The 17,367-nt window shown below is 42.0% G+C and overlaps 2 protein-coding genes across 2 annotated transcripts; both read left to right on the forward strand.

Moving 5' to 3' along the window:
* Window positions 1-354: 354 nt before the first annotated feature.
* Window positions 355-6,097, forward strand: polr2c (RNA polymerase II subunit C). The gene is made up of 9 exons (XM_088938954.1): window positions 355-549; window positions 1,617-1,666; window positions 1,807-1,875; window positions 2,491-2,543; window positions 3,242-3,370; window positions 3,964-4,015; window positions 4,393-4,561; window positions 4,664-4,738; window positions 5,397-6,097. The coding sequence occupies exons 1-9, from the start codon at window positions 464-466 to the stop codon at window positions 5,539-5,541; spliced, it is 828 nt and encodes a 275-aa protein (XP_088795080.1). The 5' UTR covers window positions 355-463; the 3' UTR covers window positions 5,542-6,097.
* A 917-nt stretch (window positions 6,098-7,014) lies between these two features.
* On the forward strand, window positions 7,015-16,753 carry LOC148817067 (adhesion G protein-coupled receptor G5-like). Its single transcript, XM_088939208.1, has 13 exons — window positions 7,015-7,092; window positions 7,363-7,472; window positions 8,263-8,440; window positions 8,915-8,999; window positions 10,392-10,508; window positions 11,162-11,281; window positions 11,904-11,943; window positions 12,729-12,826; window positions 13,298-13,425; window positions 14,092-14,360; window positions 14,796-14,889; window positions 15,464-15,753; window positions 16,538-16,753. The coding sequence occupies exons 2-13, from the start codon at window positions 7,397-7,399 to the stop codon at window positions 16,660-16,662; spliced, it is 1,620 nt and encodes a 539-aa protein (XP_088795334.1). The 5' UTR covers window positions 7,015-7,092; window positions 7,363-7,396; the 3' UTR covers window positions 16,663-16,753.
* The last annotated feature ends 614 nt before the right edge of the window (window positions 16,754-17,367 follow it).

The following is a 17,367-nucleotide window of genomic DNA, read 5'->3' on the forward strand; positions in this document are numbered from 1 at the left end:
GTGCTCTTGTATATTAATTACATATACAGTATACAAAAAGGCTACATTATCTCCTTAAAACGAATCCAGGATACAGCGTGGTGTCCCTTGTCCCTTTTAAAAAGGAGGAGGTCCAACATGCATACAAAATATGCTCTAAAAGAAGACGTGGTCAAAGTGGTGTTCTCCCTTTAAGAAAGCTGGACGACACAACATTTTCTCATAGTGTCGTGGGGGGGCGCCTAAATATGCTACTTACCATAAGGTGCGATCATTAGTAATGTCATTTGTTTATATAGTGATACTTTGAGCGGCCTGCGATTGGCTATTCGAAACTCTTCCGTGTCAAACACGCCGACCGACCGGAAGTCCCGCCTTAGGTCAGGAGATGAGTGGATGGGAATAGTTTCGTTATCGAGAGTTCGTGAGTTGTGATTTGTTTTAATTGTCTTTAAGACAGTTTACACTTTAGCGGGACGCTGCCATGCCGTATGCCAATCAACCGACAGTAAAAATTACAGAACTTACGGACGAGAATGTGAAATTTGTTATAGAGAACACCGATTTGGCGTGAGTATCCAATAAAAACTCACATGGGTTTTGTAACTAGAGCACAATAGTAGTTTAAATTAGAACAACTGTAGCTAAATCTTTATTTTGTAGTTTTAGTTCTTTATTCTTTTTATTTTTAGTAGTTTGGTAGCAGTGTATATGGTATGCTGTTTAGCAACTATTTCATCTTTTGGTTGAGATGAAGACTGATGAGTTTTTCTGTTTGTACGTTCGTTTAGGATTCTGTCTTATCCTCCAAGAATTCACGAGAAAAAAACGTAGCTTTAATTAGATATTCAGTCATAGAAACCGTAAAATGAAAACAGATCATCAGACTAGATGGTCTTATTTTATCTATCAACTTGCATTGTCGAGCTCTCGGTCTTTAACAACGTTGTTTGCTAATTTATAAAGTGTAACGAATATGGTTTATTCAAGTGTCCCTATTTAACTGATCTGCTACTTTGAACATTATTTCATCCTAGAAGGCGGTACGTAAGAGATGGTGTGGTTGTTTGTTTCCCTAGCTTTAGGAAGAGGAAGAGAATCATCCTTCTTTAAAGCAACCCAGTGCTTTACTGCAGTTTTTTAGTCTGTACTGTAGCCCATTTCTTTACTGTTTAAGACTGAATTTCCAGATAAATTTTAGCCATTTTTATTCTTGAATGCATCTCTATATCCATCTTTTTCGCTATTATATGTTTTTGCTTGTCTTTCATCTCCTACTTCACCTTTAGTTGGATTGATTATGGTTCACTGACTCCTTTGTATTTCACAGCTCACAGTATATAAATGCATTTAACTAGTTTCAGAGCTGACTCTCCTTGGTCATTACCTGTAAAGTGTAATGAGTGGAGTCTCCAAAAAAGTGCTATATGAGTGTATGGAATTTATTATTTTTATCATTATCATTAGGATTAGTATTATCAGCATTCTCAGCCTGTATATGTTAAGTAGAAAATCTAGCATCTTTAATCTGGCCAGCAACGGTGGATAATTCAGAGGACATCCTAAGCCCTGTGGTTGTTTCTTGCATCTTGCCTTATTTACTGTATAATACTACTTTTTTTTAATGAATATTTCAGAGTGGCAAACTCCATTCGGCGGGTGTTCATGGCTGAAGTCCCGACAATAGGTAAAGAATACTTTGTGTGTGATGATTTAAAGACGCGTGCCTGTATTTTCTTGTCCAGCAACACATGATCACAAGAAAATCATCTGTGCATGTGAGTTTGATTTATTGACTTCTGCCTGGTTTTTAATTTTGTTCTACAGCTATTGACTGGGTCCAGATTGATGCCAACTCCTCTGTCCTCCACGATGAGTTCATTGCCCACAGAGTGGGTGAGTTCATTGGCTTTCACCAGCTTGTGTTTATTTCCTGTTCACTTAGCTGAATTGGTTTTGGAGAACAAATATTCCCTCACAGCTGCATATCCAGACTTACCATGTTTCGGTAATAAATTTAGGTAGAGTAACATTTTTAATACCAGTATCTCCTGTATGTTTTCATTTGGGAAAAAATATCCTCAAGTTTACAAAGCATGAGCCATCAGGAAGAAAGTGCATTCAGCTTGTGAAAAAGAACATGCAAAGTAGATCTGTGAAATGTTTTTGCATGTTTCTTGTTTTGTAGTTGAATAGATAGTACTGTACATGCTTGTGGCCTTGTGGCTGGAGATATTATAAATAACACTTTCATGCTAAAGCAAACCCTAATAAAAGTGGATGTGTACAAGCACAGGGAAGTTTGTTTGTTTTCCTATGGTGCTGATGGCATATTTTGGTTTTTTTTATCCTGGATCTACCACAGTTTTTAAGTGTGTAAACACCTAGGTTCATCAGCTCTTTAGTATAGGTGTTTCGATTGGGTTAATGGCTAATTGGCTGTTACAAAATGACTTAAAAAAGCATTATGCATCAAAGCACAAGCTATTTATTTTTTGCTGTTCTTTTCAGGTCTGATTCCCCTCACCAGTGATGACATTGTGGATAAGATGCAGTATTCAAGGGTAGGGTCTCATGTTTTGCAGCTTCATCCATGTAGCTCAGTCATTATTTTTAACTCATAAGCATCTATATAAAAATTGCAAGGAAGTGTTTTCTGGAGAAAAGGAAATTCGTGTTCCAAAGAAGACAAGAAAAAATGTGCTGTTGGAATTTTCTTATGATAGGAATTTCAGTGCCTTGAGAAATCCAGGAGGCTGCATTATAGAGAATGTCTACTTGAAGATGCAGAAGAGCCTTAACCCAGTGACAAACCCAAATAGCCCCATTGCTATTACTTTAGGTCATTTGAATGGCAGTACTCTTTTTTTATTTCATGTGCGTAGCTGCGTCAGCATGCGTAGGCTGCAAAGGAACAAGTAATAGGTTTATTCCATGCTGAAAAAAGAAGAAAGAAAACACAACGTTTCGGCCTGAAGAAGGCTCCATGGCCGAAACGTTGTTTTCTTTCTTCTTTTTTTCAGCATGGAATAAACCTATTACTTGTACTCTTTTTTTATGACTTCTTTCTTGAAAATATTTTCAAGAATGTCTTTCTTTGTATAATTTATAATCTGTGATTGCCTTATTAGACACTTAAAAGTGCAAATGGTGGATGTAAAAACAATGGGATTGGGAGGGGGGGCAAGAGCTCAAGCTGTCACAGTCCCGGTGTCGTCTTGCGGGGGCGTGCCGGTCAGGGAATGACCCTTCCTCCCCTCAGGACTGCACGTGTGACGAGTTCTGCCCTGAGTGCTCCGTGGAGCTGACTCTGGACGTGCGGTGCACAGAGGACCAGACGCGCCACGTCACGTCCCGGGATCTCCTCTCCAACAACCCCAGGGTCATTCCGGTGAGTCGCCCAGAACCCCACACTGCCTCTGTCTTTACCCCTCCTAGGACCAACCGATTGCGGTGGACCTTCATCGCTTTGGCTGAGATGTGAGTTTGGAAACAGCAAGAGGCTTTACGTTCATAATAGTGAGCTATTTGGGGTTACATAAGAGAAGTTAGGAGCTTAAATTTATGGCTCTTCATGTGGACAAAATCAAGTGGGCAGCAGCGTCTGTCCGTCATAGGTATACATGGTATCGTTGGGTTTATCATTTGCCCTGGAGATTCAGGCACTCCTTAAATGTTATAGATGAGAGAAGAGCAATTCGTTACTAGCTGCAAGTGCTGGCAGCCTCGGGAACACATCCCTTGCATGTAATTGTTGCAAGTGCCTTGGACTTAAAACTCATAACTTGTAGCAGCTAGTGTTGATATGCAGTGCTATATTACAAATTAATTAATTTGCCCAGTACTCCTTCATCACATTAATTCATTGAGTGTCCTGCAGTAGTTGTTCGTAAAAGAACTATTCATGGAAATTGGTTGTGTGAAATAATATTTATGAGATACCGGTTTTCTGATTTAAAAGTAACAGCCTTCTTGTCTCTTTAGGTAACCTCACGGAGCCGGGACAATGATCCTAATGACTATGTTGAACAAGATGGTAAGAGTTGATCCACTTGTCAGTTTGTGGAATGGCCAAAACGTCACCATGATTGGCCATGTTTTGTAATTTCTTCTGTCCATCACTCATATTGTTGCTCATGTGAAGCAGTGGTTTAGTCTTTACCTAGCTCAGTTTTTTTTCAAATTCCTGAAAAACTCATGGAAGCATTGACAGTATTTTCCTTCAAAGATTCCCCAGGTGTTCTAGTTCCTTAATTCTCTTACACTTCCGTGTCCAACTAACAGTGTTATTTGCAAAGTTTTCTGGCAGACTCTTTGTCATGTTTTTATTTTGACAGTATCACATTTCATATCACATTTCACTGCTACATCGCAGTGCCCAGACTAACCCCCACCCCTCCTGTCTGTCTTGAGATATCCTGCTGGTGAAACTGCGCAAGGGCCAGGAGCTCCGACTCAGAGCCTATGCCAAGAAGGGCTTTGGCAAGGAGCATGCCAAGTGGAACCCCACTGCGGGGGTGTCCTTTGAGTATGATCCGGACAATGCACTGAGGCACACCGTCTACCCCCGCCCAGAGGAATGGTATGCTTTGCACAAGCTGAAGACAAACTAAGACATTATTGAGATGTCAGATTCTTAGGTTTCCCCTTTTCTTATACCTTTTGTTGTTGGGTTCTTCTTCAGGCCGAAGAGTGAATACTCGGAGATTGATGAGGAAGAGGTACAGGCACCCTATGATCCCAATGGAAAACCAGAGAGGTGAGTGTCACACTGGGAGAAACCAGCTACTGGAGGTGTCTTCTTCTGCGGTGGAGGTGCATTAACGCTCTTGATTGTGTTGTCCAGTACAGTCGCTGTAAGAGTCTACCACTTAAGCTCTTAATTCTCTGCTCAAAAGTTCTGTCAATCATTGTATCAAGTTACAAGTTGACTGTCATATGTACCTGAGTACAATGAAAAGCTTACTTGCCTGTGTACTCGCATAACAAATTACATCAAATTTGTTTGAGGCAGGAACATAGAACAATAGCATGTGTACCAGCAACAGTCGAAAGTAGCAATATAAAACAGAAGTATGGGCAGTATGCATAAATGTATAGGTAACAGTAATATTCATGAGTTTTGTAACTTTGGCTTTGTTTGAGATTGTGATGAATGTGGAGAAGTGTGGGAGTGAACTGCACATTCCCCAGGTTTAAGTAGGATTGAGATCTGGTGATTTTTGTGTTCTGGTAAAATTTTTAATGTGTGCTTCCTGGTCCTGGAGGTGACCCTGCAGTGCCGTCCACTGTTGTCCATTGATTTGATGGAGGATTCCTAATGTTGTGGCCAGTGAGTGTACAGTATATGAGGCACCCCGGCCTATTAATGGTGTTTACATGGGTGCCAAGTGTTGACTTTTTTCTGTTTCCCCAAGGTTCTACTACAATGTGGAGTCATGTGGTTCCCTGCGGCCGGAGACTATAGTCATGTCCGCCTTGGCTGTCCTCAAGAAAAAGCTGAGCGATCTGCAGACCCAGCTGAGCCATGAGATACAGAGTGATGTCCTCACCATTAACTGAACCCTGCACCTCAAGCCCTCGGCTCAAAGCAGCCCAAAGACCACGGGCCCCTCCGGCAGTGGTTCTCCCACACTGCTGCCTTTCCTTCGTTTGAATCACCGTCTGCATTGCACCCCCCAAGACTTCTATAATTCATTAAAGATCTTTTTTACTTTGCTGAAGCACCTCAAACTAGGGCATAGTAAAATAATAATGTACTTTATAATATTGTCCCTATGTAAAAATGTGATTTTCCAAGCAGTGATTTGGATTTACATGGAGAAACTTAAGCAAGGTGCAAGGTACAATTCTGGGTATGTTTTAACCAGGTGACAAGAGACTCATGTGTCTGATGTAATAGTAAGGGTAGCATTATATCAGAAGAGTGTAGTTTTATAACATAGGAAGGCTCTGCCAGCCAATATAAGGGATTAAAAGTGTCCACTTTGAATACTTCAAGGCATATAGCCAAGGTATAAACTGTTCAGGGTACAAGCCCTGGTATTGCTATTAGTGTCCAATATCTGTATTGGATCAGATTGTAAAATATTGCTGAAATAAAGAATGGCAGAAGTTGTATGTTCTGACTATTTTTAATATGTCTAGACTATGTACATACTTAGAAAAGTAAAAGCACATTTTAAGTTAGAAATATAGAGACAAACTGCATGAGGAATGAAGCTAAGAACATAATGGTTATAAATGAGAGGCCATGTAGCCCATCTGGCCCCTTTGGTAGTTGTTAATTGACTCCAGCATCTCATCGAGCCATTTCTTGAAAGAAGCCAGCCTATCGGCTCCAGCGTATCAGCTACCTGGCTGGGTAGCTTGTTCCATAATCCAGCAACAATGTGGATAAAATGCCTCCTGTTCTCGGTTTAAAATGCACCACTCTGCAGTTTCTACTTGTGTCATCAGGTTTGCTTTTCACATTTGATTCTGAAGAATGCCACTGGGTTGACTATCAGTGCAACATTTGGAATACTTGAGTCAGGTTCTTTCAGCCTGTCCAAGTAAAACAGGTTATTTACACAGGTGTAAGTCTGTCCACTTTCTTTTTTCACTTTTAATCACTGAAGCCTGAATAGCTGCTGCGTTCCCTTTTTCTGCTACAGTACAAGTAATATAGTGTAGCCATATGACACTCAGTTCTTTTGCTGGTGTGACAGATCTCAGACTAAGAAACTGGACTTTCAAAGCAAAAGACTTCTTTCAGATGTGGGCTCAGTTTCTGTTGATGATCTCCAAATACTGTATAAACAAATAATCTTCATGTAGATTTCCAAATTTTATTTGAATTTGCTTGGTGACTCTGCTGTTCTGTTGGCTAGAACAATGATTTCCATTATTGACAGTAATGCATTCTGACTCACATCTTTGTAAACATTTGTATATCGCTTGCATGTGGGCATGTCAAGCCAAATGCAGCCTGGAGCTTCTCCTTGCAGCCTGAGCTCAGAAAGCCAGCAGTAAACCTCATTATTGCTGGAGCAGGGGGCAGGCGACAGACACATCGATCTGAGAATTCAGTCTTCTAACTTTGAGGTGGAGGACACCTGAAAGGCATGAGAGGTAATTGAAGGAAAATTACTTCCTTAAGTTTTCCCTTTGATTTTGATAGGACTTAGCGAGCCTCATAAAAATGTCCCTGTAGTGCAAATTATTGAATCCGCTATAAATTAATCCGGAGTAGTTTATAAATGATTGTACATTAGTTCCAGTATAGAAAATCTTTTCCAAGCTCAGATTGCATCAGATTACACTGAATTTGTGTTCCTGGCACGTCAGTGCCTTTTCTCTGTTCTTGTGTATCCATTCCCCTCATGGGAGTTTCCTTCCCAGATTCTGGACAGTGACTTCGGACACTGCGGTGAGCATGACAGCCTTCTGGAGTCTGCTGCTCGTCAGTCTAGCTGCACACCTCAGCAACGGACTCAAGAAAGACAGAAGAGGTAGGATTTATTATCCCAACCCCTGTTTCCAACAACAATAGACTTCTATCTCTTTTGAGTTTTATGATTTTTAATCTTTCAACCCATTTTAAAAATATACAGTACGTTATATTCAGCTGTCAGAAAACCCTTATTAGTTTGTTTCATAGCCGGCTTCTGAAGGTCAGATATCTAAATGGGACTGCCTTTCACTTCCATCTGCTAGTTTTATCCATCATTTAATATCTCTAAACCATTCTGCCAAACGCAAGGTTTCTGTAGTGTTAATTTCACAGAATCTCTGTGCCCCTATGCCTGAGGTTTCCTGCCGTTTCTGTTCACAGAAGCATATGAGACAGTCTTGAGCTGTGTGATGGTGTGAACCCCCACACATCTTCAAATTCCCCCTCTAGATCTTTCCTTTTTCAGCACACAGTCAGGTTATAAGGCTGCTTCATCCCCTGACAAGGATCTGATTACGCTTTTAAGTTCCACCATATTGCAACTTCTGGGCTAACAGTTGTTTTCTATCAACAGACACTTGCATTTAGCCCGCTGACATGATTGCTAGTATAATAATTACTCACCTATCCATGCCTTATTTTTGTTCATTTCCAACACCCACTTTCTTCTTACTACACTTCTGATTGACACTGACTTCTCTGTATGTAGTAGGTTTACAGCAACGTCCTGTACTAGAAAAAAACACTACACATTCTACACACTTTCTTCATATTCCTGATCTGCCCCTCATTCCCACACACCACCACAGAGGCTCCACAGTGCAAAGATTGTTTTTTTTTCTTTTCAGGGATCAGTACCAGTGTGAACTATACTTTATCGCCATCAAGTTGTTCATGTGTAACATGCTCTCAGAGACCAAATGAGATTTTAAGCTCAGATCTGTGTAACATCTTAAAAGAGTGTAACAACCGGCTAGGATGTACATGTTGCCCGAAAAAAAATGTAGACAACAGGTACGTATCAGAATGTCGTTCATCTGTCTCTTACCCGCTGATTCCTGGTAGGATCTCAGCAGAGGAATCATCAGGAACAAGGCAGGACTAATGCTGTTTCAGTATGATTATAATCCTGCCGGACAGGAACAAAACTGTGCCATTCTTCCAACTGTCTTCACAGTGTTGTCTCACAGATGAAGCACTTCTGCCTTGTCTATTTCATAGAATAACTCAAATCCTGACAATTGTCAAACCATTGAGGGGAAATAATATGCAGTCTAAGGAGCTAGTGTACATTTGGAGCCAAATCATACATTGATTCATTTGGCTCAGTAAACAAGATTATTGAACACGTATCCTAGCATGTAGTATTAAAGATCCCAGATTAATTCATAAATATTAAAGATAAATTTACCCAGCCTACTTATATTCACACTTACTCATTCCAATAACAAAATGATGTCCCCAGCAGTGCTGTCCAATAAGCTTTTAATCTGTGTTGACTGACAGACAAGTGTATGTGGACGAGAGACATGTGGAAGGAACCAATTACAATCCAATGACCTTTGAAGACCCCACACGTGAAGAGGTGAGAGAAATGAGGTCAGGGCTGCCTTGAAGACACAGGACAGCAGAGTTAGCAGAACTACCCAACACCCTGACAGCATCAATCTATTAGTAGCAAATTTATTTTGTATTTATGAGTGCTATACCACTACCTTTCTAAAGCTGTTGTTTGTTTTCTCATTGGAAGAGTGACTCTCTGTGTTCAGTGAGAAATCCTGTTTTGACGAACCTCCCAGGAGGACGTTCACAGATGAGTTTGTCACAGATGCTCACATCTCAGTTTCCCTGGACTGACCCGGTCTTTATTAAGAAGACTGCTCTAGTTTGTTCCTGCTCAGTCTCTGTAATCGTCAAAGTAATTGGACTTCTTTAACACTTTTTCGACAGCCTCAAAAGACCTTTTTAAATTTAATTTAGTTTTTGCATTATGAAAAGCAGTTTTTAAATGCCAAAAAATGTTAAATATTATAAATAATTTAGGTATCAAACCCTTAAGCTGTCATGAAGACCAGTAGAACCTAGGTCTTTGGAGCTGGACTTTTAAAGGCCCAGGGGTGTAAAAGTTTTTCTGGAAGATGAAATCTGGCTGAATTCACTGCGCCCTCTAGTGGCCAGTTAAGCGACACTAACAGGACGCATGGAGGTTTTCACCTCTATACACCGGTAGGCAACTTTGAGACATTTGGCTTCTAAAAAGCAAAGATAAGCTTGTGATTTTTAAAGGCAAATTTTTAAAAAGATAGAAAATGTAACTGAATATGCTACTGACTTCCAATAAACTAAATTTGACAAAATTTCCATTTCCATTTTCAGCCACTTGATAGAAAGCAAAGCACAACAATGCACAACAATTTCACACTGCCCTTATGAATAAGGCCTTTCATAACAAAACCGTTAATTAAAAATTCAGAGATTTAGAAAGGGTATCCTTGTTTTGTGATGTAAACAAGCTTATTATCAATAACTGTAATATTTTCTAACCTTTAAAGTTTACAGTATTAAAAATAACTTCAGGTCAAAACAGATCCACAATGCCAGCAGCTTGTACCCGTCTTTATCTGATGCCCGTGTTCTTGCTACCACAGGCAATAGCTAATGTGGTAATTTCACTTTCCAAACGTCAATGTGCCTGTGGCTTGGTCCACAAAGACCCCACAATGTCAGTGGCAATTAGGTCAATTGAAGGATGGTCTTCAAGGCTGTTACAATGAGACACCAAAAGCTAATGCAGTGGAGCACCTTCAATTTTACACAGGAGAGTTAACCAGGAAACCGCTGATTCATTTTGTGTAATAACACCCGCACTTTAAGCTAAGACACAGATTTATTGATATTAGTAAATATCTGGGCAACTAAAATCCTGTTTTAGCAGAAATGACAGCATCTGTGTGTGAAATTGATGTGTTTCTTTCAGGAAATCGATAACTGGCGCGTTAGCATACCAGAGGAAGCAATGAGACAAGCCAGAAGGCAGACCTCAAGATCCTTTACGGTTGCTGTTGTTGTGTATAAGAACATATCTCAGTTCAGGGTAAGCAAGAGAAGACATGTTTAATGCTGACTGAAGTTGACAAGGCCTTGGTACACTGATGATCATCCCTACCCTGAGCCTCATTCATCAAGCACCTTGAACATGCTCTCTGGATGTTACAGGCTGACGCACAATGAGTCCAAGGTTTACATCAATGGCTCATTAGGAGCATACAGTACATAATGCTATTTACACATTTAAATAGTGAACAGACAGGTTGGTGAATGAAGTGGTATTTCTCCTGGAGATAACAAAACGCTGGGCATAATTCATGTGGTTTCACAAAAACGGCAGGTGAAAGCTGAGGTCAAAGTGACAAAATAAGCTGGTTACAAATCTGAATAAATAAACAGTCGAAATGGGCGGTCTTCTGATGTGAACACGAGAACAGCCAAAGATGTTGCGATGCCCTGGGTGAGTCAGGAAGATTGGCTGGTGGCTGCTGGCATGATTGAAGATGACCCGGAGAAGGAGATGTTCTGCAGGCAGAACACCGCCTTTGTGAGAGGAATTCTCTTATATTGGCTCTGCTCCACCTCAGGTGTTCAGTGCCGTAAGGCGGAGGCAGGGTTGAAATTCCTGACTTCAGCACCACCACGTGTTATAGAGACGTCCATCTCAGTGTTCCTTTTCACCCTGCGTTCGTTCGACAGGACGAGCAGAACAGAACGCTCTTCGAGAACCTCGTCATCGGGGTGGTCCTGGGGAACTCCACTATCTCCAATCTCACCAACACAGTCAACATCACCTTTTCTCACAAGGCAGGAACAAAGGTATTGTCCATTCTGTTCTACCACAATCAAAGCCACATCATAAGAATGTACGCTTGTGAGAATGCGTTTATAGTGTGTATATGGTCATGTGTTGTGGACGTGAATGTTAACAAGGTCTTCGCCCAGCTGCAATGTTGCAGGAGACTTAAGTGTCTCACTGACTTCTCATTCTACTTTTTGATTTATACAGTATGAAGTCAAAGTTAGCACCCATGGGCAGCTGTTACAAACAGCTAGTTTCCACTGTTGCAATAAAGGTCTGTTCAAAGACCTGATCCTTTTCCAGCTCTGAAACTTACTTAAAATGTAACCCCCCCCCTTTAATCTAGGTGGGTTTCTTAAATGTTCCCAGTTTTTTTCCAAATGCCATTTCATATACGTATCATATTTACAGTAATTTTAGCTGCTGTTTTTTCTAAGTGCGATAGGCCAATGCCCTTTTTGGCTTTTTTTGTTCTCTTGGGAAGCTGGTGGCATTGAGCTCCTTCATTGTCAGTGGTGAGAGACCCTGAGAAAGTATAACCCTGCAGAGCCACGCGGCGCTATGACCTGGTAATCTGAGCTACAGGAGACCTGTCGATTTTCCTCAATTTCCCTTACCCATCTAAACCTTCTCTTTCAGGGGAACAGAACATGCTCTTTTTGGGTTCCCATGGAAAACGGTAAATATAAAAAAATAGAATGTCCCTTCTTTTCCTGAAACTGACTGCTTTTCTCTTCCTAGTCCAGTCCACCCTACTTTCTTTCTTCAATATGAACTAATCTTTTCTGCCCAGTGACTTCCTCAGTCAGAAGGAACATCTGAATGAATATACAGCAGCTGAGCTGGTTATATCCTGATTTGAAATCTCCCATATCACATGATGGAAGAAAAGCGTATGAATTTGAATTTCTTAGGAACAACTAATGAGATTACGTATTGAGGTTATGTAATGAGATGTGTATATAGCATACTGTATATGGCATAGTAGGTACTATGTACAGTATATACACTATATATAATATATAGTTAATAATAAGGGGCATGATCTCCATATACAGTATATACTACAAATGTATGATTTCTGTACATAATGATTGAATATCACAAAAGAGCTTCAACTTTTGAACCACAAACCACTTTTGTTTCTCCTGTCTTGGAGATGTTTATTCTCCATTTACACTTCAGGAGTTGAAAAAATGTAATAATATCCCAGTCTCTAATAATCCATAGTGCTGAAGTTGGGTTTAAAATCCCAGTGTTCTGTGTTTGAGATGAAAAAAAGTCCAGAGACCCCTACAATTTTGGGGCAAAGGACAATAACAGCGATGTCCCCACTCGACAGCCATGGGTTTGCATAATCTGGCCTTCCTAAAGTCTCCCCTAATGAAACTGGTGGCACAATTCGATGTGCGCTGTGGAGGGTGGACCAGATGTCCCGCTGTCACGTCTCCCCTGTGCTGCCAGGCAGAGGTCAGTGGAACACGTCGGGGTGTGTGACGGTCTCAGGCAACAACCAGACTGTGTGTCAGTGCCAGCACCTCACCTTCTTTGCCCTGCTGCTGGTGAGAACATCCGCCCTGTCTGGCCTCACCGCAAAATTGGGAATATATGATTATGATACAAAAATATAGTCTGCTATATTTTCAGTTGTTTTCTGATTTGTTTTTTATTTTAGTTGCCTTCATTTTAACTTTTTAAAAAAAAATTATCAAGAAAATACTCAATTTGTCTTTTTACTAAGTGTATTCACCCTGTACTCTGCCTCCTCAGACAGTCAGTGTTTAGTTATAATTGTTTGCAGGAGAGGTAACGGTAGCTCAGCTGGAGAGAGTCTGTTCAAATTAGGGGGATATTAAAACGTTGTCCAATAATGATATGATACCAGATTTGGAAAGTGTAGCTTTCATAAGAGTACATTGGTTAAAGTAAGTATCAGTTTAGCCAAAGGTTTAATGCTTAATGTATTTGTTAATTCCTCTAAATCCAAGGGTGATTTTAAAACCTGTTTTTTTTTGCATTATTTTTTTTCCCAGCAAGTTCCTGGGACAAGCAGTGTGCTGAACCAGGTGGCACTGGTGGCCTTGACCTACATTTCCCTCATCGGCTGCGGAGTGTCAGCTGTGTTCTCAGTCCTCAGCATTACCATCTACTTTGTCTACAAGTCAGTGTGGAACAGTTCTTTGATTACTTTTTAGAACACAGGAAAGGTTACAAATGAGGAGAGCATCTGGCCCGTCCAGCTTGTGTGGCAGTTAGTAGCTAATTGATCCAAGGCTCTCATCCAACCATTTCTTGAAAGAAGACGGGGTATCAGCTTCAACAACATGGCTGTAAAACTTGTTCCACTCTCCTGCAGCCCTTTGTGTATAGAAGGGCCTCCTTTTCTTAGATTCAAATGTACTTCTGCTTAGTATTCGCTTGTGTACTCTAGTTTACATTTCACTGCCCATTTCGTCAGTGCCCTTGAGGATTTTGATTACATGTATAAGGGCCCCTCATAATCTCTCCAAAGGCTCAAAAGCTCAAAAGGCTTTGTAGTCTCTGCCAGTTTCTTCTATTTTATATTTCTTCTGAATTGGCTGGCTGGCGACAGCAGAAGAGAAGGTGTGGTCAAGTGAAAGGCAGTTCTATGTTGACAGAAGCACAATGTACCCATTTCTGCTGGCAATGTAACCTGGGACAGTACCAGGGCTGGAGCAGCACTGTTGCTCCAGAGGATGACCAGACAAACAGCTGTATTGGGCCTGTGTGATGAACCTGCACAGGTGTGTTTATACTGTGGCAGGACTCAGCCTGGTTGCGTTTCCCTGTCCTGTTCACACCGCAGGCAAGCCCGCAGAGACCAGACGGGCACCATCCACGTGTGCCTGAGCGCGTCCCTGCTCCTGCTCTACCTGCTGTTCCTGGTGAACGAGAAGCTGGCGTCCCTGGGGAGCGGCGCCCTGTGTGCCCTCGCCGGGGGGGTCATGCACTACGCCCTGCTCAGCAGCCTCAACTGGATGGCCATCGAGACGCTGCACCTCTACCTGCTCGTCGTCCGCGTCTTCAACTCCTACTTCCGCCACTACGTGCTGAAGCTCTGTCTCTTCGGGTGGGGTGAGACCCCGGCTGCCGGCAGGCTGCGCTTGTGGCCAGATGCCATCTTGAGCTTTGTCCCCGCTGACCTGTGGAAATAGCCTGCGTCTGTTACACGTAGTGGACAAGTGGCTGGAGCACCTTCAGCAGCAGAAGTTCCAAGCTGGTGCCTCTATACGCTGGCACTAACACAGAATCATTGCTGTTAGCTACACTGGGTTATATAGCTGGCACTAGTAGCGTGGAGTGTATAGCTCACATGTAAGCAAGTCAGTCCTCAGTCAGGCATTGTAGTACTAAAGTACTCATCCACAGTCCCCAAGAGCTCTTTTTTTCGGTCTGTGACCTTCCCTCCCCCCTCTCTTTCACTCTGTTTTTTCCCACCATGTCTTCTCCTTTCTGTCTAGCAGCCTCTCCTTTGACTTTTCTCTCTGACCGCTCTCTCCCCCGAGCCAGGGTCACCGCTGCTGCTGGTAACCATCGTCGGCTCCTTGAACCAGTATGGGCGGCTTGAAGTCAAGACCGCAGGCAATCAAACCTATGGACACTTGTGAGTACTTGTCCAGTACTGAAAGACTTCATTCACACAGCAGCCAGTTCTGACTTGGACCACCGTGTCCTGTTAAAAACAGAAGACAGGACAGCACTAGGATGGAATTGAAGGTCACAGGACATGACTGCAGTGTTTGTGGACTAGAGAATTGACTGCCCGTCAATTGCATTTCTAAAATAGTTTTGATATTGATATACATGTGTCTGGGTCCTTGGGATTCTTGCATACCATAGGCTGCTGAGGTCAAGCACTGAATGTTGTGAAATGTGAAACTGATTAAATCATGCCCCCACCTACACAGCACAGTCTGACTGAGAAACATAATGATGCATTTCTTTCTTCACCGATCACTTTACTACATTGAATTGAAGCTAGAATTAATTGAGCAGCTTTGGCATAGACTTCCAAGCCCTGTGACATGGAAAACGTCAAAGAAACCTGGAGAGTACTGGTGTTTTTATGTGGGGATACTTCTTCTAATAAGGTTGGGCTCTCCCCAACAGGAGAATAATCCTACCAGTTAAGATCACCACTTCACATACTGGTGTCTCTCCCTCCTGTCACCTCCCAGTTGCTGGCTGAAGACGGAGGAGCTGCGAGGGGTGTATCTGCTAAACCTGGCCTACCTGGCCCTGCTCTTCCTCTGCTCCCTGGCGGTGCTGACTGCGGTCGCACACAGGGTCTGGGCCATGCGCTGCTCCCAGCCCTCGGGAGGCAGCGGGAGGCACGCCTGCAGGGACGCCTGCACTGTGCTGGGCCTCAGCGTGCTGCTGGGCAGCTCCTGGGGCTTCGCCTTCATGGGCTACGGCCCCGTGGCTCTGCCTGGGCTCATCTGCTTCTCTGTGTTCAACTCCCTGCAAGGTGAGTCCTGTGGCTGCAGCAGTACGGTCCCTACGAAAAACTGGGATGTGTTCCTGCTGGCAGCTACACTAGCACGCGACTGTCCTGCCTTAGAACACTCTGAAGACAAAAGGCTGAAGTTGCCGTGGTACCAAAAGAAATGTTAAAAATTGAAGATGAAACCCTGCAAATATACTGTTACTTCATTGCTGTGTGACATTGTAACAACACAGTAGTATTTTTATATTCATTCATAAGGATTAAGTAACATATAAAGTCCAGAGCCTCAAAGCCTGGCTTTGATTATGACCTGTCTGGAGCTTGGTGATGTCTGTATGGAGTTTGCATGTTCCTCCAGACATGCTGCCCAGTTGACTGCTATCTCTAAACTGCCTTCAGGATGCTTTTCTGTGGGTACTGTATGCCCTTGCAACGGCCCAATATTGTCCTGCCCTGTGCCTGCCAAGTTAAGCTTCAGCTCACTGAAATCCTGTCAGGTGGATGAAATGAATGATCCAAATAAAATGATTATTTCCCTCTCTCTCACACCCAAAGAAGGCTCCAAAGTCAAAACATTCTCTTTCTTTTCTTCTCTTTCTCCTTTACTTGTTCCTTTATAACTTACACATGCTGACACAGCTCCCTACTTGAACTAATCCAAATAATTATTACTGATTAAGAAATTGAGCTGGTGGAAGAGAGCAAAGGAGTTTGCATCTTTCTAGTGCTTGTTAAATGTTTTGACTGTCAGCCACCTGTATTCAGGTAAATATATTACCACTGATGACGTCCGTTTTTTTTTCAGGATTCTTCATTTTCCTGCTTTTCTCCATCACAATCCTAAAGGCGAGAAAAGAATTGGCTTCCAAGATGGTCCTATGCTCCAGCGAACATCCAGTGACATCCCAGGACAGAGCAGGCAGGGTGTGAGGGGAGAGAGGGTTCTGGGAACAGAAACGAACATAAAGGCACACAAATGCTGCCTCATATTTTACAGAGCTGTACTTCCACCACACTGTGACATCACACCAAATTCTGAACTACGGAAATAGGAATAATTTCCTCTTCAGCCTGGGGAGCAGAAGCACATAATCACGTTACGCTAGGCGTACTGTCTTTCCTGAAAATTCTCATTTCGAAATAAAGATTATGAGTTTTCAGATTACTTTATCTTGTGTATTTTTCTGTTTCTGGGTTTCTGTTTTACATTTGTCCATTGTTGTAGACGGACTGCTGATGTGGAATATAGTTTATGTGCATGTGATTTGTGTAAAATAGAGGCATGTTGATAATGACAACCTCTTGCTCATAAACGTTTGCTTTTTTCTGTGCAGTTCCCTTCCACACTCTTTGGTTTTCCCCTGAATATTATCATCGTCTCACATAAATGCATTAGAGATGCTGATAAATATTTTTGCAGCTGTGTGTGAGTCCTTGAATGCATCCATCTGCTGTATATTTTATCATCTTTGAATGTCTCATTTATAAAATAATAATAATAATGTGGTCATGCTCTGTTCCTATTTTTTGGCATGTACTTTTTTGAGAGAATTGCCTCTCAAAGTAAAGTGTAAGTAAGTGTTCAAATTTACAGATGCAAAAATGGTACATGATTAATGGAGCTGCAAATACAGT

The sequence above is a fragment of the Atractosteus spatula genome, chromosome 21 (genome assembly GCF_055471065.1).
Source record: "Atractosteus spatula isolate fAtrSpa1 chromosome 21, fAtrSpa1.hap1, whole genome shotgun sequence".
NCBI classification, from domain to species: Eukaryota; Metazoa; Chordata; class Actinopteri; order Semionotiformes; family Lepisosteidae; genus Atractosteus; species Atractosteus spatula.